At 45.8% G+C, this 20,744-nt stretch overlaps 4 protein-coding genes across 6 annotated transcripts; 2 read left to right on the top strand and 2 right to left on the bottom strand.

Annotated features, from left to right (window-relative positions):
- The first annotated feature begins 131 nt into the window (after window positions 1-131).
- Window positions 132-4,245, top strand: ccdc14 (coiled-coil domain containing 14). The gene is made up of 11 exons (XM_062380717.1): window positions 132-262; window positions 1,415-1,470; window positions 1,566-1,638; window positions 1,775-1,847; window positions 1,934-2,038; window positions 2,161-2,670; window positions 2,809-2,947; window positions 3,041-3,120; window positions 3,203-3,346; window positions 3,480-3,582; window positions 3,679-4,245. The coding sequence occupies exons 1-11, from the start codon at window positions 239-241 to the stop codon at window positions 4,097-4,099; spliced, it is 1,728 nt and encodes a 575-aa protein (XP_062236701.1). The 5' UTR covers window positions 132-238; the 3' UTR covers window positions 4,100-4,245.
- A 56-nt stretch (window positions 4,246-4,301) lies between these two features.
- Window positions 4,302-12,263, bottom strand: LOC133933597 (ankyrin repeat domain-containing protein 10-like). Of its 2 annotated transcripts, none has more exons than XM_062380722.1 (6): window positions 11,908-12,263; window positions 10,857-11,009; window positions 10,084-10,175; window positions 6,080-6,309; window positions 5,729-5,809; window positions 4,302-5,627 (listed from the first exon to the last, which is right to left on the bottom strand). In XM_062380722.1, the coding sequence occupies exons 1-6, from the start codon at window positions 12,154-12,156 to the stop codon at window positions 5,296-5,298; spliced, it is 1,137 nt and encodes a 378-aa protein (XP_062236706.1). In that variant the 5' UTR covers window positions 12,157-12,263; the 3' UTR covers window positions 4,302-5,295. The 2 variants fall into 2 exon arrangements, with proteins under 2 accessions (XP_062236706.1, XP_062236705.1); XM_062380721.1 differs by having other exon boundaries at window positions 4,302-5,630.
- Window positions 12,264-12,388: 125 nt separating this feature from the next.
- hsf2bp (heat shock transcription factor 2 binding protein) lies at window positions 12,389-16,474 on the top strand. Of its 2 annotated transcripts, XM_062380720.1 has the most exons (9): window positions 12,389-12,509; window positions 13,084-13,219; window positions 13,641-13,744; window positions 13,977-14,126; window positions 14,273-14,411; window positions 14,521-14,638; window positions 15,296-15,399; window positions 15,607-15,806; window positions 16,203-16,474. In XM_062380720.1, the coding sequence occupies exons 1-9, from the start codon at window positions 12,420-12,422 to the stop codon at window positions 16,230-16,232; spliced, it is 1,071 nt and encodes a 356-aa protein (XP_062236704.1). In that variant the 5' UTR covers window positions 12,389-12,419; the 3' UTR covers window positions 16,233-16,474. The 2 variants fall into 2 exon arrangements, with proteins under 2 accessions (XP_062236704.1, XP_062236703.1); XM_062380719.1 differs by lacking the exon at window positions 16,203-16,474 and having other exon boundaries at window positions 15,607-16,187.
- Window positions 16,475-16,622: 148 nt separating this feature from the next.
- On the bottom strand, window positions 16,623-18,917 carry cryaa (crystallin, alpha A). Its single transcript, XM_062380724.1, has 3 exons — window positions 18,538-18,917; window positions 18,004-18,126; window positions 16,623-17,315 (listed from the first exon to the last, which is right to left on the bottom strand). Exons 1-3 carry the CDS (start codon window positions 18,736-18,738, stop codon window positions 17,106-17,108), a joined length of 534 nt encoding a protein of 177 aa, XP_062236708.1. The 5' UTR covers window positions 18,739-18,917; the 3' UTR covers window positions 16,623-17,105.
- Between the last annotated feature and the right edge of the window lie 1,827 nt (window positions 18,918-20,744).

The raw sequence follows: 20,744 nt of genomic DNA on the forward strand, positions 1-20,744 counted from the left end.
TTAGTCGGAGCTGTTCGTGAATCACGTGGCCACATACGCACGTTTTCCACCAACGGAACGTATGCTTCCTGCTTCTGTAGCTCCGCCTACGCCTTCCTCCCCTATGATTGGCTGACCGCATGTCTCCAAATTTGAAACAAACCGGAAGCTGTGGGCAGGGAGCAGAGCCGTGGATGAAGGGAACATTACGGAAAGCGAGAAGACAGCAGCTGGTGGAGAACAGGAAGCGTCGTTCACCATGAAAGCTACAGCTAAACACAAGGTGAGCTAGGAGAGCTAACTGTCGGTGCCTCTGGATGTTTGACACGTGCTACTCGTGTGTCAGTAGTGACAACCGACTGCTGTCAACACGACTGACGAGGATTAATGAGTCGGTGTGTTTACTTTCTACTTGTTATCAGTAAAATGATGAAGGCCAAACGCATCTCCAACTGATCATGAACATACAAAGATCCCATGACCGGGAGTTGCCTGTTTAAAACCTTTCTTCAATAATGTAGTGAATTAGCTGGTTGTAAACATTATGGGATGCAGGGCTGGGTGAAGGGACACTTCATGAGCAGCCTGGGGTTAAATACAAATAAACACTTTCTGCATTAACAGAAAATATGATCATCCCACTATAGAAAAACTTGTTTTCTGCAAATTGATTAGTTGAGCCACACTGTGGGGGCGGTGTGGCCTAGTGGTTAGAGTGGTGGTTCTTCAACATGAAGGTTGCAGGTTCAAACCCCGCTCTCTCCCATCTGCATGCCGAAGTGTCCTTGGCAAGATACTGAACCCCTAAAAAATGGCCTCTCATGAATGTTGAGTGTACTAATTGTAAGTCGCTTTGGACAAAAGCGTCAGCCAAATGACATGTAATGTAATCAATAAGAGTAAATCACATGATTCTCCATGTGCGACAGAGCTGAATTACAATATATGCATAGGTATGATTTATCATGCAGATACATACAATTAGATGGAAGTTATTTGCTGACTTTGAAGACACCAACATTACAAACATATATTCATATCAAGCTTACCTATGACTCTTATGTTGCAGCAAACTTGCAGCAAACTTATTAAGGGGTCGATGCTAAAAACAGGAAACCTTCCTCTGGCACTGAAAACTGTTCGATTTAATAACATCCCTGACAACAGGGGTAGGGTTAGGGTTAGTGTTAGACAGTGTTTGTTGCTGTTACTCTACTTTCTCTCTTTTTGTACTCTCTTTTTTTAAATAGTGGTGTCTCGCCCTAGGCGGGGCACACCTTCTGCATAACTCATTAAAAATCTATAAATCATATATCTAGTTCAACCACTAGTAAGCTGGAGGGCGGTGTCTACTGTGTTTCTAAATTCCTCAGTGTCTGACACAGTGTCTGACACAGTAAGACTCAGTTTGAAATGTGTGGCTTGTGATTGGCAGGCGGTGACATCAGGGAGGCTGATGGGAGGAGCCAAAGTGCAGCCGCCCAGACGACAGTGAGCACGTTGGCCCTTTCTTTGAATTTCTTTTCACGTTTTACTCTTCATCCTCAGTATACTGACAGCACATGTTGTCCAACTTGTGTTTTCAGAGTGAATCTGGGAACACCCGCCCGCCCCCCCGAGCCGGCCTACTCCCTGTACTCCACAGACCCAGAGGAGCAGGTGAATGGAGTTAGTGGATCTGCAACAGTAAAGAAGACACAAGAGAGAACGGATAATGAAAAGCGCTTTCCTGAACAATGTTACAAAGTGGAGTCGGTGCAGATGTGATGCTCACAGCTGTGTCCTCTTCTCTCAGGTCACCACCCTCCACCAGGGTCTGGACCGCTGTGCTGCCTTGCTCAGCGGCATCCTTCAGGCTGACACCACAGGTCGGACGAGTTTCATTTATCTGATGGGCGTTAGTCAAGTAAAGAAATCCTATTCTGTCATAATGACACTGTGTGTGTGTTTGTAGAAGTCTCCCCAAGACTTCATAGAGCAGGGACGTGTGGAGCAGCCAAATCAAGACCTCCCACCTCACTGGGGAAGAAGCCCATGAAGAAAGTGCCTAAAAAGACAGGTAGATGTGTGTGTGAGTGTGTTTTACTTTGGGACAGGAGCAGTAGTGAAAATGTGAGTGGTGATGCTTTCGGTACCAGTCCTCTCTTAAATTTGACTAATTTCTCTTCTCTCCACCTCCAGTGCACAAGATCCCTCCGTCAGGCCAGCGTGGAGCAGGCAGCACCACTCCAACCCCCCAGTCCCCCACTCCGGCTGCACACTCGGGGGTGAAGCTGCATCCAACCCTGAGGCGAGTTCACACCAAAGCTCACCACTCCCCCTCCCCCCCTCCACCCCAGCCCCAGGCCTCCACCCCTCCGCCCCACACCTCCGTCCTCCTGTCTGTGCACCAGTCGTCCTCTCAGCTGCCTCCAGGTCAGACAGAGGGCCCGTCCAGTGACGAGCAGGAGTTTGTCCCCGTGAGAGACACCGACACACAACACACTGCCACACATGCAGCCGCCGGACACACCCCCTCAAACACACACAGTTGTACCACGAAGGTGTCGGACATGCGTCTGGAACCTGGTCCGGTGCAGGAAGTTCCTCAGGACCCACAAAGCAGGGAACTGTACAGTGCAGGAGAAGATGTGAAGGAGCAGAAGGTTCAGTATTTGCTGAGAGAACTCAAGGCTCTGATCACTGGACAAGGTAACTGTAGTACACATCCTGAAATCCACATATTTAAACTCTTTCTGTCTGTCCAGTGGTGATTAGACTCTAACCCATAGAGAGAGATGTTACAGCCGACAGCTTATCCAACGTTTGTGTCTGTGTGTGTGTGTGCAGGCAGTGTAGCAGAGAGGCTGCTCCATCACCTGGAGCAGGCTGTGTCCTCACCAGTGCTGAATGACGGTGGTTTAAACATCCACACTGAGAGCGCTGCAGACCTGTCGCCGCTGCACGACCAAAACCTTCAGCTCCGCAGGTGCTGCAGCACGTGGACCCTCAATGAGTGTGTGTTTGTGTGTGTTTCCTCACATTAGTAGGCTACATTAAAATGTGTGTCTCTGTGTGTCAGGCGCGTGAGGATCCTGAACCAGCAGCTGATGGAGAAAGAGAAAGCAGAGAGACGACAGGACACGGAGAGTAACTCAGAAGGTGATTAGTGTGTGTGCTCTGTCAGGATCACAGATTGGGACTCAATGGGAATGGGACTAATCTGACTTGTGTGTCTCCACAGTGACCATCCTGCAGGAGGAGGTCACCACCGCTCAGCTCCAGCTGCGAGAGCTGCAGCATGACCTGGCGGAGCTCCGGAAGGATCTTCAGGACACGCAGAGCCAGCTGAGAGGGCGAGAGGCAGAGAACACAGCCATCAGGACAGGTTCTGTGATCTCCTCTGTATCCGTCTTACCAGCAACGTTTAGATATACATCAGACAAAATAGATTCAACTGAACTTGAGGGAGATGCCATATACGTGTGCTTTTATCGTGCTGATGTGGTGTTTGTGTGCAGACCTGGAAGCAGCTCGGAGCCGGCTGGTGGACACGGAGCGACAGAGGAGCGAGTTGGAGTCACTTGGTCGACAAAGACTGGAGGAGATTGGGAACTTGAAGAGGTGTGTGTTTGATGTGTGTTATCAGTGCTGAGAGTAATAGGCAATGGATTCTGTGATTGGAGATCTCTCCTCTTCTCTCCTCCCCGTCTGTTTCAGGATGCTTCAGAGTCAGGGGTCATCAGATTGTTCTACAGTTGTCGAGTCTCTGCCGCCGACGCCCCAGCAGCTCCCCAACGAGCGCGTCACCCAGTACCTGATGTCTCTCGGGCAGTTTGATCCCGCGCCCGCCGAGCACGTGGTCGCAGAGAGGGAGAGAAGCAGCTCAGACAAACCCGCAAACGCTCCGGCCCCTCAGACCGACCAGTCCCAGCGTCTGAGTGAGGCGGAGCCGTGCGGGCGGCGGCTGAACGCCACGCTGTCCCACTGCGACGTGGAGTCTCTGTGGTCCGACTGCAGCATGAGATCCGGGTCGACCTTTGACACCAGAGACGAGGCGGCGTTCAGGGACGGCCTCGCGGCTCTGGACGCCAGCATAGCCAGTCTGCAGAAGACGATGAAGCTGGATCTGAGGAGGTGACGAGCTGTCACGTGAGCTGCTCTCTCCGCGTTGTGTTTTCATCAAGAACTGCTCGAGCTGCTGTTGTAACCTGCACTTTGCTCTTTTTAATAATTTATAAATTGAAGTGATATTTAAGATTAGAAATAAAGCATTTTTTGAAAGTATTTTACTTGGCTGTGATGGACACATTTGTAAAAGAACAAAAACTCACTCATGTCAATATTTTTTTACCAAACTGCAAAAAAGTTTTAATAGGAAAAGAGGCCAAACCAGAACGAGTATAAAACAGCCTTTGGCACTTAGTGCAGTTTCCCAACATGTCCCAACAAACAGTATCCTTTATAAAAAATGACAGTACATTCACCTGCTCTAAAGTATAAATACAACAAACAATTGATTTTTCAAAGTAAAAGCTGCAAAACACATTCCCTTTGGTAGATCAAGGCGAGCTGGGTTTTCAGTTCTCTGTGCGATTGCTCCTCCCGGCTGAAGGACGGCACATTCAGAGAGGACAGCCTCAACGTCTACACACCTCGACCACTGTACACACACACACACACAAAACGCCATACAATCAAACTAAATAGCTCTTAATAATAAACACCAGACAGCGGTAGCAGTACACTAACAAAAAAGAAATCAAAGTTGTAAATGTGGAATAAAATAGGAAATCGTGTGTGTGAAATCGTCCGAATCAAAGCTGTCTGATTGGTTGTTTGATTCACGGACCTGGCAGCCCCACGACGAGGACAGGACTTTAGATACTGAGTCCCAGGTCAACTCTTACAAAAATCCTGGAAAGCAGTAAAGGCTATACAAAGTAGGGTAAATTGTCACTAAAGGAACTTTAAAAACTCGAAACAGGTACAGTAAGTATGGTACCCCTCCCCCCGCCCTGTTCAGACATTGTATTAAAGTCCATTATGGGAGATCCGATCGTAGGTGGTCAGCGTTAAGTGCTTGTGTTCTCTTCTGGGATTCAATCTCTTGTGACCACCCATGATCACATCTCTCAGGACGGATGTTTACACCAGGTCTGAACTGGGGTCTATGTTTAAAGATGATCCAACATGACCTCCTTTTATCTGTAGTAGTGACTCTAGATTTAGCGGCCAAAAGATCTTTCCGAAATATAAGTGATCCTTTTAAAGTTAGGGGACGGCGTGTCGGAGAGGATGTCTCCAGGGGCCGGGCTCTGGACGCCGACTCTCTGTCTAGGATCCGTGGTAGAGGTGGACGGTGCTGGCCACGGCCTGCTTGTATCTGAGCTCAGCCTGGATGCTGTCGTTCAGCTCCTCCGCGGTGTCCCCGAAGCCGTGGTAGTGTCCGTAATGCTGGAAGTCCCCGCGCTCGGCTCCCATCAGCCCCCACCAGGCCGGCCGCTGGGACACGCAGCTGCTGGGGCTGCCGGTCAGATGCAGGGAGCCGCACATGTCAGCCGACGAGCGCCGAGGAGGGGGGGATGCTTTTAGCGGCTCGGGCTCAACCTGGGCCGCACGAGGCAGCGCGTGGTGATGGCCGTTGGCGACGCCTTTGGTGTCATCGTCTGCTTTTGAAAAGAAATCTCACAGTAAGTCTCTTCATAAGCAGCAACACTACTTTTCTATTTGTGATCTCCACATTAAGCCACAGAAGCTCCAGTCCCACCTGAGCTGAGCCCCTGTGCAGACTCCATGTTCATGCTCTCCACCTCCTCCCCTCCACTGCTGTGCATCTGCGCCAGCACATCTGCAATGGACAGACACAGGGACGTGTTAGTGGACGGGACAGGGATCAAAGGAAAAGTCCAAATACACATTTTATTCATTCGTCTTTAAAAACAATCTACGGACTGGAATTGGGGGATTTATGTGGTTAGGGCTATTTACCAATAAAAACTAGTGATGTGTTCTTTAATGTTTGAGAAGAGATATAATAGGTGACTTGGTTTTCAGCATTTTGCATTTAATGTACTGAACGATTGTAACAAGACCTACAGGAAACCAGCCCATTTCTCACCCTCTGCTCTCCTGGCCTTCTTCAGGTGTCCGGGCTCCACGGTGGTCGGCAGCCTCTTTCTGTTGAGCCGGCCAACACCACAGGGCACGCCCCCGCTCTGCACGCCGTTCACGTGGAGGCCGCCGAGCTGCAGCAGGTGCTTCTGGGCGTTGGAGATGAAGCGGAAGCAGTCGAGGAAGCCGTGAGCTTGGGCCAGGTCCGCCGCCGTCTGCCCGCTGGCATTTTTTACACTAAACGAGAAGAGGGGAGAGTCAAACAAAACCACTTCCTGTGGAGACGTCACAGCAGCTCATCTCAAACTGTCTGACTGCATCCTGCTCTCGTCTCTGACCGGCTCTCATCGCATATAACAGGCTGTACGTGTTGCAGAGAGAGGTCGTCAGGACCCTGTGCTCATCAAACAGAGCCGTGGTCACGGGAGACAGCTGAGACAACACAGCGTCTCCTCAACGTGTTCCGGTCGGGACGATCTCCCTCCGCAACGCGAAATCAATAAAGTCTAACATCAACGCTATCTCAGGGTTTATGACAAAAGAAAAAAGCCTAAGACAATCAAGTACATTTAAATTTTAAATAACACTGTCCTAGTAAATGAAACATCCTCACTCTAGGTCATTTACATCAAATGAAATGTCTCCCAACTGGGATCTGGGATAATCAAATTCAGTTATAAATGAATCTTCCTCAAAACCCGACACAATTAAAATGAGGGCCAATACTTACATATTTTCATTTGCCATTTTTACGATTAAAGTAGTAAATTTTAGAATTTGTAAGTTGGACATGATCATTGGCTCAGGGCAAATGTAGCTGAAAGTGAAAAGCCCTGTTTTCAGTTTCTTTGAAACATTTCAGGCTCTATTCTGAAAGAAATACACTGCTTTTAACAGAGTGAAACATTTCAAGTTAATTAGCTGCACCTCAGGCCAGGCTAGATTTTGTTGCTGGAGTTTTCTGCATTGAGACCATAGAACAAAAACATACAACTTGGTTAAACTGAAAACTGCAAATTCTCTTAATAGTAAGAGTAAATGAGAATATTTAGCTGTGTTTCCACCTGAGAAACTTTCTCCATTTACTAGGAATCTTTGCAGGGACTCTATGCAGGGACCAGGTTCTTCATTAAGTTCCAGATTGGTCAAGTACTTTTTTATTTAGCTTTGTTAGCAGTGCTCGTCTATTGTATCAGCACAATTAGAACTTGACTGGCAATCTTCTCTCAGACTATAGATAAAAAACTAACTCATTACGAATTAGTTAATATTTGATCCTCGTCTTTGTGTTATAAAGAATGTGTCATGTCTGGTGTTGAGACAAGCTTCAGAGTTCCTACACAGTTTCAGTGTCCGTCAGGTTTTTGAGCATGGAGGCTTTTAGTGAGGTTTGCCTTGCACCCCCCTTTTTTGTTTGACCCATGGCCCGTTTACTAACATGGAGGAGGTGGTGTTTATGACCTACTGTTAACAGCCACCAGGGGGTGATCTTGATGTTTTGACTTTAAGAGCCCTCATCCATCTTTACATACAGTTATTAGTCGAGACAACTGGACCTTTGAGGTGGGATTTTTTTGTCACATATAATATTACACTTTCCAGACTGTGTAGAAACCCTGTATTAATAACATCCATCAGTTAAACAATTATAATTAATCATAACATTGATTCAATAAACAGTTCAAGGAGGCATTTCATTTCATGTGTGACTTGCTGCGATTCTTCACGGTCACAATAATCCTCCATCTGAGACTCCTACGCTGACTCCTGAGACACGTCCAGTACAGTTTGTTAGCACAGAGTCTGAAAACAGTTAGTGGTAAGCTATGGCATGCATGTCTTGACATGGCTATCATCATCAGTGCTGTCTTAGCATGGAAACCAATCACTGCAGGAAATACCTCGCCAGTTTGCCAGCTGCAGAAACTGTAGGAAGCGATAGTGAACACTCATTGCCACAACTGTAAAGATGCTCGCTGATGCACGTGTGCCAGATTCTGCAGTGCCTATATGGATTGCTCCCTCTTTCTGGGATTACTTGAGACAATCATGTTCAAATTCAATAGCTGCAAAACATCAGAACGTGCAGGGGTGTTTGTCTCGGCCAGCATAGTCCATCCTTTCTTTACACAATAGAGAACATGGTGCAAAAGCAACAAAATGTAACATACCAGTTAAACAGTGTCAGGTTAAAAGTCACATTTAGCACAAGTTTCTACACAACCTATTCACTGGGGCTGATTGTGAAAGCCCCAGAGGCTGAAAAGCTCACGATGTGTATTTACTGACACCAATTTCAAATCCACCAGGAACCGTTTGATATCCTTCTCAGTTCGATCCTCTACCAACTGCACTGAAGAAAAGTAAGCATTTACTAAATATGACAAAGTACAAGGGCCATCTGCTGTTCAAGAGAAATAAAAGACAAATCCAAAGCCTGTCCACATATAAGTAAAAATGTAAGGACAGAGGCTTGGTGGCAGCTATTTGAAGTTTTCACTTTTACTCTTAGCATCATCAGCAGCAACCTGATCGGAACTCTCAGCTCAACTTTATTATTATGTGTGCTCAACATTAAGGATGAAGTAACTCCAAATTAAAACGTTTAGCTTGTTGGCTTAAATCATTGTGTTCTTGTCTTCTGATTTCAAATTGTCATTTTCTAAAGCAAAATCATTAGAAATAATTGTTCTCACTCTCTCCCCTCCCCAGATGTTATGATATAATTAGTATAATAGATAATGTAAGTTGAGGAGAACAATTGAAATATTCTAGTTATATTATTATATTTGAATGTATATAAATGCCTTTTTGTCAGTGTGCCACATGTAAATGGAAACACGTGAGCTTTTCAGCCTTTGCATCATGTCAAAATTCTCAAGAATAAACTCTTAACATTTGAATATCAGAACATTTCTAAAGGAAGGAACAAAAAAACTACACACAAATAACATTACTATCATTGTGAATTATACGACTGTATTAAATCTTATCCCACTTTCAAATCAGCTGGTTTGGAGGAGAGTTGCCACTAGGAATCTGGAATACAACCCAGACCCCCTGTGGGTGGGAGCCAATCATGTGAGGCAGTGCTGAATCTAACACTAATGTTTTGAAGTGAGATAGAGCCCACGGTTTGCCGCAGCTTTCTGTTCCTCACAAACTTTCTAGAAATGAGTCAGTCTCTTAAGGGACATTTACACTCCATGTCACATTGTGTGCTGAATATCTATATGTAAAGCCTATCCCAGCATCAGCAGTGTATTCTGACTGGTGGGGTTGTAGATGTGGGTCACAACAGCACAACAGCAAAGAATAAGGTCATACTCAGACTAATCAATAGTCTAATTAAGACATGTGGAGTATTCTGACCTTATTGCATTACGTAGACATGAATGGACATTTAAAAAAATAGAAATAAAACAAACCAAATGAGGATTTAAAGCTGGTGTAATAACGTGATTATCATTAGCGATATTTCCAAATTTCCGTTTTTTTAGTATTACTGGTACAAAGTCCAATATTCCTATCATAAGAAATTCTTACTAAGAAGATGACGATAAGGGAAAGTAAACCAGTGCGGCCTGTTTCCTCCAAACCAGCTGATGTTACATGAGCAATATATATCAACACCACAGCAGCAGCGTTTCTATAATTTTAGGAAACACAGTGTAAATGCACAGATGTCAAACCTATGTTGCCTATTCAGGATTAATCTTTATCTATGTCACATTGAATTAGTGGATGTTAGAGTTCAATCTATATGAAAAAATGCAAATTAGTGTATATATTTTATGTATCTATCATCACTGTTGTTAGTTTATAGCTATACTGACAAATCTGACACCAGCGGCAGTTCAAAACCCCCCAGTGTCTTTAAACAGCAATTAGATTTTTTCTCCATTAACAAACCCCCGTGAGAAGAGAAGTGTACCTGCTGCTGTGGTTCACACTCAGCGTGACAGAACTGCTGTGTCGCTGCGCACACGGCTCAGACTGCGGGGTACTTACTGCGGTTTAGCACCTGCTATCAGCAGGACCTGGATACACTCCAAGCTACCTGACCGAGCCGCCTTGTGGATGGGGGCCTCACCCACAAAGTCCTGGGAACACAATGTGGAGATGTCCATTTATAAAAAGGTATGGAAGCCTTGTGATATCCATTTCTAGGTGGACCAATCACACTCAAGCAGGCTTTTGGATGCCCGCAGGTAAACAGACCAAGAGGGAAGCAAAACAGGAAGAACACATTAATATGCAACGGTGGCTTTGTAATTTATCTGCTTATCATATTCAGATAGCTTTAATGGAGATAAGCCAAAATGTCACTTGGACGCAAAACACCTGCAGAATGTATCACTGTCAGACATTGAGTCGCTGCAGCTCTGATGAGGTTCCTCAGATCACTGTTGTCAGTTTGGAATGAAGCGAGGGCGGTTTGGATAAAAGGAACAAAAAGGAATGTGACTATTTTTAAACAAATCTCAAGAGACACACTCTGAGGGAGGAAATGAGATGAAAACTATGAGTGGTGTCGCCTTGGACTGGACTAATAAATCTGTTCAATCCACCTTAAAAGGTTCCTCTGGTGCTGAACACTGAACATGCCAGGGACGGGGGGTGGGGATGGTTGCCTGATCAGTGTTGTTCTCCACCACTGGAGTAAAGTTTGATGTTGATAATTGATTTCTACAGCATAATCCTACACGATGATGCAAAAAGCTCCAAAGAAATAAACGTGCTTTTGTGTGAATCACAGGTTAAAGGTCACATCCACCACTGACCTGCCTGTTGACATCCGCTCCGGCCTGGGTCAGCCACACCACACAGTGGGGGTGCCCTCCGAACGCCGCGGTGTGCGTCGGCGTCTGGTCGAAGCGGCTGCTCCCCACGTTCACGCCACAGCCCATCTGCACCAGGCGCACCACGCACTCCAGCTGCAACACAGAGGGCGAGGCAATAAGGTGAGGAGTGGCAAATAAAACAATGAAAAACAAAAAGAGTCATCGAACAACCGGGAGGCTCGAGTCAACGCAGGGCTGAAGGATAAAGGTCTAAATTTAGATAAAGAAGATTTTGTTGTTTTGTTGAAAGAGTTACATTTAAGAAAGTGTGTTTTTACAATAAATGTGTGGTTAATAAACTATAGATTATAAAAGATATTTATATCGACTTTTTTTCAGGAGGCAAATTGCTGAATTTACTTGTGGGGTAAGTTTGTCATTGTTATTTTATCAAATTAATTATTATTACCATTAATATAATGTACTTCCTTCTGTATTTTCTTTACAAATGTGTAGTACTTTGTGCAGAAATGTATTACATATTAATAAAGTTGTTTATTATGACTAATAATGCATCATTTTGAAAGCTTGAATCATGGCACGTGTAGTTTTTAAGTGTTTATATGATGTGTGTGTATATTTCAATATTTCCTGTTTACCTTCAGGTGATTTGGCGCCTGAGCGGCCATTGGCTACACCGGAACCAATGAAAATCCTGCAATCCACTTATTGAATTTTTTTCTTTTTTATCGTACAGTAAAACTTTATTACACAGTGATAATTAGACATAACAGTAGCCGATCAGACAGGAAAGCCCCGCGTGTCTGATGTGACAGGATGAACGAACTGCGCGTTATTTCCATTAAATATAAACTCCAGTCACTAAACACGAGAATCAAACAAAGCCATTATTACATCTGCTATAACTGCGCGTGTGAAACTAACTGTATTTAAGTTGTGGGGAGCGAGTGTCTCAATAAATCGATCAAATCACAGACAGTTTGAGCCAAAATGGAGGCGATCGGTGCATCTCTCGCAACTTAATCCGTACCTGTCCGTAGTGAGCCGCCCAGTGAACGGGGGTCCACCCGTAACAGGGGTCCTCAGCGGTGAGGTGAGCCCGGTGCTGCTCGGACAGAGACACCAGAGCCCCGACATCTCCATCCCGGCAGGCGCGGTGGACGGGGAACCGGCCCATGAACACCTCATCGCCGGGGAAGTCTGGTTCCTGTCCCTTGGACATGAGGGAGCTGCGGAGGAGGCGGACGGAGACGTTTCCCTGCAGGTTTCCCGGCTCCATGTAACCGTGAACCACAGTGAAAAGGGTTCAAACACAAAGGGAGCGGAGATAAGCTGCTGGGGCCGGCGGGGCGCGCACAAAACCCGGACTGGAGTGGAGCTCACCGCGGCGTCTGGAGCCGGTCGGGGACTACATCCCCCGTCGTGCCCCATCTGGAGGTCGGAGGGATACTCTGGTGCTACAACTAAGATGAGTCAATAATAGAGTCGAATAAGTAAACACTGAAACTTTTGTAGCTAGGTTAGCTGTTTTATGTAGCATTGATGCTAACAGAGATAGGAGGAGGAACCAGCAACGCGAGCAGGAGGAAGATGTCAGGCGGGAAACCTGATGCTCAGAGTTATGAAGCAAAGGTAAATGTCGAGTATTGATCATGTGATGATGATGATGAATCAAGCAAGAATCAGTTACATGTGTGGTTGAGCCATTTAAAGTACCCCCCCACTGCAGTCAAGGTAGACAACAGGTGTTTCTGCTATGGCTAGCTGTATGGGTCAGATCAGTAATTCCAGATAATTTAATTTCTGACGAGGCAGAATCATAGATGAAGATTTATTTGATTAGCTTTTGACTGATATGATTCAAAGGACTTTTGTCGTTCCTGCAAACGGGGTCTTTCATTCAGTTGCAGATTAGCATTCCTGCCATTGCAGATATATTTGCATCTGAACTACAGATTTCACTCTTCACACTTTCAGATTTCAACCATTTAGTTCCGACAAGTCATAATTCATGTTCAGTCAAATTTCTCTCAATTCAGGATTAGATATATAAAATGGCGGAGGTTCAGGGGTTACAGCGGGTCGTCTGCTTGACGTACTCTTTAAGTCGTAGACCTCAATATTCAGCACTTCAGTCTTCAGTGGTGAAAACTTGAAAAAGCACCAGATTCATGTTTGCCTTATATGTTCTCCTGATTTCTTCCAGGACGACTTTGTCAGAGTCAGGAAACGGGACTTGGACAAGTTGACCACCGAGGTCATGCAGCTGAGAGAGTTCCTGCCCAGGGTCCTGAATCGGGGCCTGGTAGAGAAGCTGCACAAAGCTCGAACAGCCCAGACAAGTAGGCTTCCAGTTAAACATCACCTGTCACAGCTTACGTGTGTCCATAATAACTATAGTTATAACTAAGACAGGAAGTGATGACAGCTGAATACATCAATTTTGACCGATGCGGCTCACCACAATTTTTATTGTGTTTATTTACTAGCTTTATTTACAGTATTAATCAATGATGTTCCACACGTTTACATCATAAATAATCCACAAATGTAAGTGATATTTCTAAATATTTCACCCAGTTAAACCTGTTAGGGTTGGTATGTTGTTATATTTGCATGTAGAAATGCAGTCGTGTAGCTGAAACACCTTTAACGGCCAAACTAACCGAATCCACAGCTTCGGTTGATCCTTTTGTTGAGTGTATTTGCATGTGCATAGACAGCGTGTAACGTGTGTGTGCATGTGTGTGCGTGTGCATGCAGTGAAGGAGCAGCTTGTGAAGGAACAAGAGCAGCTGCGACAGGAGCTTCTGCACCTTCAGTCGCGACTGGAGGCAGCGCAGGCCGAGTGTCAGAAAGAGAGAGAGGTGAGAGAGGGCTGGCAGTGATTACGCCTTAAAAGATCAGTGTGTGGAAGTTAACGACATCTAGTGGTGAAGTTGCACATTGCCTGTGGTAGCCATTAGATCCTTTTCACTTGAATCTTACACTCTGGACCTATAAAGGGTTGTTTCAGCTACACAAAACAAAAGAGACACACCACTTGTGTGTGTGTGTGTGTGTGTGTGTGTGTGTGTGTGTGTGTGTGTGTGTTTGCAGGAGAAGCTGCTGTTGCGTGACCAGCTGTGGCAGAGCGGCACAGAGCTGCAGCAGCAGGCCGACTTCTGCTCTGCTCTGGGATCCGCCACCTGCAGTCTGCTGTGGAGCTGCTCTGCCTCCGAGGACACCATCACACAGTGGCTGGCTGACGTGAGTGGTAAAAGATGGTAAACGGCATTTAACTGTGATGTGTTGTAATATCGGGCAACTGATTGGTGGAGCTGTATTGTTGTGTGTGTGTGTGTGTGTGTGTGTGTGTGTGTGTGTGTGTGTCGGTGTGTGTGCTGATGGTGCAGGGGAAGCTGAAGTCCTTTCTGGCTGTTGCTGCTCAGACTCTGGAGAGCTTCGTCGGGTCGTTGGACGCAGAGGTGAAAACCGAGGACCACGACTCCCAGGAGCACCAGTTTGTCTTGGCTCTGGCTGGAACCATCACTAGTGAGTGTGGTCTTTGTGTGTTTTCCCTTGTGTTTCCACAACATTTTAAAATGTGCCCATGGCTGCAGGCCAGACGTCACCTGCCTTGTCTTTATTCCCGTTCAATCAGACATAGCAGCGTTACCAGGTGGGAGGAACTTCCTGTCAAGCTCGGTTCACATCCTCATGGACACTCTGATGAAGCTTCTGGAGCAGATGAAGCCGGGTGTCTTCCCCAAACTCAAAGTGTATGTGGAGCTGTGGTAGAGTACAAACTCATAAGCATTTTTCTAATAAGAATAAACAAGGTACAAGAAACCCTCCTCTTATTGTGGATAAAGGAACATCCCTCCCTCCTTTGCTCTTCCCAGAGTGCCTCATTCGGTCCGCTCTGTGAACAGAACAGCCGGCTACTTCAGTGTGGCTGTTCATCCAGGTCTCTGTGATGATAGTCGCACAATGAGACGTAATTCTCATTCTGATCTCGGACATGGAGTTGGCGAGGGACCGGCTCAGGAGCTCCTTTAGCCTGCCTTGCGTCCCACGCTTCTGTGTCCTCTCCCTCCGCCTATACGTCGGATTTTCCAGCCAGACTGTTGTAAATTGTTGAGAACAGACATTGAGAATAGATTAAGGAAAAAGCCAAGTATCTCCCTGATGTCTCTTTTGTTTTTTTAGGTCATAAAGAGGCAGCAATATTAAAATTAGACCACTTCATAACCAGCGTGTTTAAAGAATGACTTAATGGAAGCTTCATAGCTGCAGTGACAACAGTGTTCTAATCAAAAGCACAGAAAAACAGATGACTCTGCGGTTCTGTCAGTCCGGTCATTATCTAGATGTGGCCAGCAGGTGTCAGTGTTGTTCTCTTGTTTTGTTTAACTGACTGAGCTTGTGTCTTGCAGGCTGATGCTGATGGCGCTGTATAATGTTAGTATCAGTGTGAGTGGGCTGAGGTACATCAGTGAGAACCCAAGACTCATAACTCTGATCTGGAGCCTGCTGAATGGTGAGGACACCGTGTGTGTGGAGAGGCCCCTCATTATATCTGGCACAAACCGTCATATGGACTCAAGGATGACTTGTTTAGAATTGTGAGGTCAAATCAGGAGGCATACGACCACAGGGCACCAGTTCTATTTTTTCAGGCTATTTATTGACAAAACAAGACAATTTAATTTCAGCATTCACACCACCTCTGATCTCTGTTGGACAGATGGAGACTGGGAGGTGTGTCTCCACTCTCTGCGTCTCCTGCAGTCGGTGCTGTTGGAGGAGGAGGCGCCTCTCCTGCTGGGCTCCTCTCTGCTCGACCCGGAACTCCTGGCCCGGCTCAGCCACCTCACGTCCAGCACCAAGCCGAGCCTGAGAGAGGCCGCCCAGCAGACCCTGGAGGATCTGCACGCCCTCCAACAGGTACCACACACACATCGTATGTTGAACCATCTGCTCCTGCAAAGGCTGTTTTGGGATCAGTGTCCGGATACAAATTTAAGTCTGCAGGAGAGAAGGTTCTTGACCCAAATTGTGGCAAGTCTGCCAGTAAAAGTCAATCTTTCAGCTCTAAAATCTAAAAATCTAAAACAGTCTTAGATCATTATATTATTTTTAATCTTGTGATGCCGTGATTTTCAGTTTTGTTGTTTTCCACCTTAAAGTGTGCGGAGATGCAGCTTAGTTTTCATGTTGATCAGGTGTCTCAGTGTGGAAAGACGTCTCTCCACAATTTAAATATAAAGGTTGAGGATTGAAGACTGGATTCAAAAGAAGTGGTGAGTTAGTTTGACTTAGTCAGTGTTTGTGTGTTTCCAGGGTCAGGGATGTAAACAGAACAGCCTCTGATGTGGATTCTTCACTCGAGTCCTCGTTCTGTGTTAAAGTCTCTCACGTCTATTATAAACACTTCATGTGCAAAGAAGTGAGGGAAATAGTTCTCGCTTAATTTGGTTCTGTTCGAGTTAAAAGCTAAAATTTTAAACTTCTTCAGCTTCAATATTTCTTCACTGTTATCCTATTGTTACTATTGAATATTGTGAATATGATGATACATGTTTGTACAAGATCTATTAAAGATAATGTTTTCACACTTTCAGAGCACTGTCTATTTGAAAGTATGAGATCACTTAATACAACTTGATTATTTATTTTATATTTTATACAAACACCTCCACCTGTTGGACCTTTATTATGCTATTGATTGCTTAAGGACAAGAATTCAAATCCACACAGGCGTTGCCTTTTGTTAATTGTACAGCTTTATTATATGTTTCTTTAGTATGGACTTCTCAGTAACGAGCAGGTCTCCACTGAACAAGGCCTTCGACTACAGTACCAGAACATATTCAAGACGAGAGAAGAAGAAGAAAGGCAGCAGCCAGACCTGGGGCCGGGGGTGTTTAACATTTACCTCCAAGCTCAACTCTGCACCATTAGAGGCACCACTCTGAAACAAATCAACAACAATCAGCAGAATGAAGCGCCAGGTCATGTGAACATCTCGTCCCTTGGATGACTCTTCTCCTTGAAACACTCCAGCCGCCCCTCCGGACCCACCCTCACAGGCAGAGGTTTGTTAAACTAGAATGCTACTCAAACTGTAAGAGGGAGCTAAGCAGAATCTAGAGAGGAGAAAGTGAAGCGAGGAGGACTCGGAAACAGAGAGGAAGAATTGCGAGCAGACGCAGGTCGCCGACTTATGGTCAACCACAGGGCCTCTTAAGAGGATGGAGCGGCGTTGGGCTTTTCGTCACGGGTGACGGGGATGTTGCGCTCGATGCGGCCGGATTCACTCCCCCCGCCAACCTTTGGCCCGGTCAGAGTAAGCAGACCGTCAGTTGTCAGGGAGCAGGAGATCCCAGATTGGTCGACGCTGGAGGGGAGGCGGTAGCGGCGGTGAAACTCGCGAGAGATGTAACCGTGGTCGTCCTGAAAAAAAAGCAGGGTTAACACAGGCAGGGTGGGATCAGAGGTTTGAAGGAACACTTCACTCCAGGAGCACACAGTGAGAAAATGATCCTCCCAACTCACTGCTTTGAAACGCTATAGACGTAATCACAGTTGTACTTCAAAATAAAAGTCCAACCGTAGGATGTGTATTTAGAAGAACTGTCTCATGTGGAAGGAAGTGAAGAGAACATTATTTCAACGACCTTCAGGACTTCAGTGCCCACAGGCAACTACAATCAGAAGATGAACACCCACCCCCCATCCAAGAGGCCTCTCCAGCCCCAAGCATATTTAACCTCAATATTATCCATCATTCTGCTAGAACCAAAGGACCCCCCTAAAACAAGAGCTGAAACAATAATATTTATTTCTGAATCTAAGTGAGACACACCCTCTGTGGGAGGGTGGGCTAGAGCCCAGCCCAGATTGGCTGAGAGGCGTGTCACAGCCCAGACTGGTCGACAGCCTATCACAGGGCACATTCACATTCATCTGCCTTTGTTTTATTGTAAGCATGATTATGCAAACACTACTTTTGGTGCAGATCCAGTTCAGGGGGCGAATGCATGGTGATTCTTTTCACTTTGAATATTGGGAGATAGGGCAATTTTTTACAATACTGATAAACGTCAATAATGTGTGTGTGTGAGAGAGTGTGTAGCACTACCTGTCTTTCTCCATGCCTGCCCTGGATCTCCACGTAGTCGTCAGTGACCTTCACATTGAGCTCATCAGGAGAGAAGTGCTTGACGTCCAGGTAGACTAAGAACTTATCCCTGTCAGACCTCACCTGAAGGACACACAAACACACACAAGCAGAGACAGTGTCAACTTCAAAAAAACATGTTTAATATTTTTTTAATCTAAACTGCCCTGACTACTGACTACTTTTTGTAGTTTTGTGTGTAAAGTTAAGTTCAGTACTTACAAAGTTAAGTACTACCTGCATTAAGGTCAGGACAGTCGTTTTGATAATTTTACAACTATCACAACTAAAGATACTTGTGATCAAATCCATCTTAAAATCTCTCAAACTATGCATCGTTCTCTTTAGTAAAGAACAAAGTGCAACTTTAAAAAGTTAATGCAGCTACTACTTTGAATTATGAACTCTGCTGTTAAACATCACTGAAGAGTCTCTTCTCCTATATACTTAAACACAGCTCGATGAAGTCAGAGTCACGTGACGAGGGTGGGTTACCTCAGACAAGCCGGAGGAGGTAGAAGAATCCAAAAAGTTGCGGAACAGTGTCTGTCTGTAGTAGGGGCTGATGGTGGAGGTGGTGTAGGGAAAGATGTCGTAGTCAAACATGCCCTCTCCGAAAAACTGGTCAAAGAGTCGGGCAGGGTAGACCGAGCCCAGGGCACGTCTGAACCAGGGGTGCTGGATGGCAATATCCATAGTGACTGCAGGAGACAGTTGGATCTGGCTCGACTCGGCTCGGGTTGTCGTACTCGCTCGGTTCGGGGTCCAGCAGGTGAAGGGAAGGGAGGTGAGGAGAGATAGAGCGAGCAGGATGCTGACGAAAAGGCAACGAGTCAAGTGTGTGTCCCCAGGGTGCGTTGTCCTCTGCTCCACGGCCGCCTCCTCTTTATATACCTGAGAGCCCGACAGAGGGGCTTTAGCCACGATCCCTCTGGAATGACATGATCTCATGTTGGGTTGGGCCCCGTCAGCAGAATCGGGGCTGAGGATGGGGGGGGGGAGGCGCCAGGTCCAGATCCTGCTGCGACCCAGTGCCACCCGCACACCAGACACCCCGAGCTGCCAAAACAAACTGCAACGAAGAAGCGCATGGCAGAGACAATGAGGTGGGGAAGCCAAACTAGAGACACAGAGGGATTTTACCTGAGTGATTATCCCGATAGCTGCAGGGACACATGTTGTATCATCACAAATAGAGTTAATAGAGATATTAACGGGCCCAATCAAAGGGAGCTAATAGGACGTGCTCGTGATTTACAGATTACTAACAAAAAAACAATATTCACTCAATGTACAGTAACCAGAGGTGTAAAGTAACGAATTACATTTACTCACGTTTCTGTAATTGAGTTGTTTTTTTGTGTAGATTTTTATTTGGGTACTTTTACTTGTGCATGGGTAAATTTCATCAAAGTAGAGGTACTTTTACTTGAGTACAATATTTCAGTACTTTTTACACCTCTGACAGTAACTTAGATGCACACGAGAGGAATAGGAGAATAGGATTTCAATCAGGAGATATTTTTAGAGAAACTTGTGATCTTTACGAGAAACTGATGAGAAAGATAATTCAAAAAAGCAAAGATTAAAAAAGAATATGTTTTGAAATAGTCTTTGGTGCTTGGAGACGTTCGGGAAGTAGAACACCATGAAAGAGATGTAACGTTTTAGCAGCTTCTGATCTGAAGGAGACTTCCCAACCTGGTGCTGAGGATGAGGGATGGAACACAGAGGTGATTCATCTGTATGAGTGGCCTCTGAATGATGCTTTGAGCATATGACCAGACTTTCGGACCAGATCACTTTTTTCCATTATCTGATATTAGATGTGAACTGCTTCTGACCTCTATCTGCAGCATACGGGTGGCTGTCCATTAACTAATATCGTCCTCCAACCAGAAGGTCGGCGGTTCGATCCCAGCTGGAAGCATGCCTGACATGTCCTTGGGCAAGATACTGAACCCTGAATAGCTCCTCATGGAAAAAAGTGCTGTATGAATGTGTGTGTGAACGGGTCAATGGAATTAAAAACAACCATTATGTGGCTCAGGCTAGTCGTCTAGTAACCAGAGGGTCAATGGGACTAACCCATGTGTCCTTGGGGAAGATACCGAATCCCCAAATGGCAGAGGTTGTGGAGTGTTTGATAAGAGCAGAAAAGTGCTGTATCGTCCATTTACCATTGACCCCAGCAGTTTCAAACCCTGATGGTCAGTGTACAGACGGCCCAACCCTCACCTGTAGGACAACCAGACCAACCATTATCAGTGTACGCCCATTTTCTCACTGAAGGGATATGTGAAAAATGATTCAGAACCAAAAGACAATAGCAAAGATGTATTTTAGTGTAAAGACAGATGAGTGCTGTCGCATGATAAAAAAAAAAAGAGTTCAGTTAAGATAAGGCTCACTTCCCATGCCTGTTGTTTCACCACCAATGGCTTCCCGCCGCCTGCTTTAGTCTAATCCTGCAGGGCTTTGGCCGGCTAGGACGGGGGCTTAGCTGCTCCATGCATTTACAGGCCAAGAGAAACTGGGCTGGACACCAGGGGCGGTTTCAGGGGCAGTTTGGGGAGGTTGTTGGGGTACGGGGGTTTGCGAGGTGCCGCAGACCAGACGTAGATTCGGTTTGACTGCAGTTCAGCCCAGTCAGCATTCTGGGTTTTTATCAATGGGGCAGACAAAGGCTGTGTGTTCAGTCG

The sequence above is a fragment of the Platichthys flesus genome, chromosome 22 (assembly GCF_949316205.1).
Source record: "Platichthys flesus chromosome 22, fPlaFle2.1, whole genome shotgun sequence".
In the NCBI taxonomy this organism is placed as follows: Eukaryota; Metazoa; Chordata; class Actinopteri; order Pleuronectiformes; family Pleuronectidae; genus Platichthys; species Platichthys flesus.

Excerpts from the sequence above, each read along its gene's own strand:
- LOC133933597 (XM_062380721.1), bottom strand. The coding sequence starts at position 12,156 with ATGGAGCCGGGAAACCTGCAGGGAAACGTCTCCGTCCGCCTCCTCCGC. Across the intron at positions 10,176-10,856 it reads GAGCGGATGTCAACAGGCAG|GACTTTGTGGGTGAGGCCCC; the intron begins GTCAGTGGTGGA and ends TTGTGTTCCCAG. Across the intron at positions 5,810-6,079 it reads GAAGGCCAGGAGAGCAGAGG|ATGTGCTGGCGCAGATGCAC; the intron begins GTGAGAAATGGG and ends TGTCCATTGCAG.
- cryaa (XM_062380724.1), bottom strand. The coding sequence starts at position 18,738 with ATGGATATTGCCATCCAGCACCCCTGGTTCAGACGTGCCCTGGGCTCG. Across the intron at positions 18,127-18,537 it reads CCTCCTCCGGCTTGTCTGAG|GTGAGGTCTGACAGGGATAA; the intron begins GTAACCCACCCT and ends TGTGTCCTTCAG. Across the intron at positions 17,316-18,003 it reads GCAGGCATGGAGAAAGACAG|GACGACCACGGTTACATCTC; the intron begins GTAGTGCTACAC and ends CTTTTTTTTCAG.
- ccdc14 (XM_062380717.1), top strand. The coding sequence starts at position 239 with ATGAAAGCTACAGCTAAACACAAG. Across the intron at positions 1,471-1,565 it reads GTGCAGCCGCCCAGACGACA|AGTGAATCTGGGAACACCCG; the intron begins GTGAGCACGTTG and ends TTGTGTTTTCAG. Across the intron at positions 2,948-3,040 it reads CAAAACCTTCAGCTCCGCAG|GCGCGTGAGGATCCTGAACC; the intron begins GTGCTGCAGCAC and ends TCTGTGTGTCAG.
- hsf2bp (XM_062380719.1), top strand. The coding sequence starts at position 12,420 with ATGCTAACAGAGATAGGAGGAGGAACCAGCAACGCGAGCAGGAGGAAG. Across the intron at positions 13,220-13,640 it reads AGCTCGAACAGCCCAGACAA|TGAAGGAGCAGCTTGTGAAG; the intron begins GTAGGCTTCCAG and ends GTGTGCATGCAG. Across the intron at positions 14,127-14,272 it reads TCACACAGTGGCTGGCTGAC|GGGAAGCTGAAGTCCTTTCT; the intron begins GTGAGTGGTAAA and ends CTGATGGTGCAG.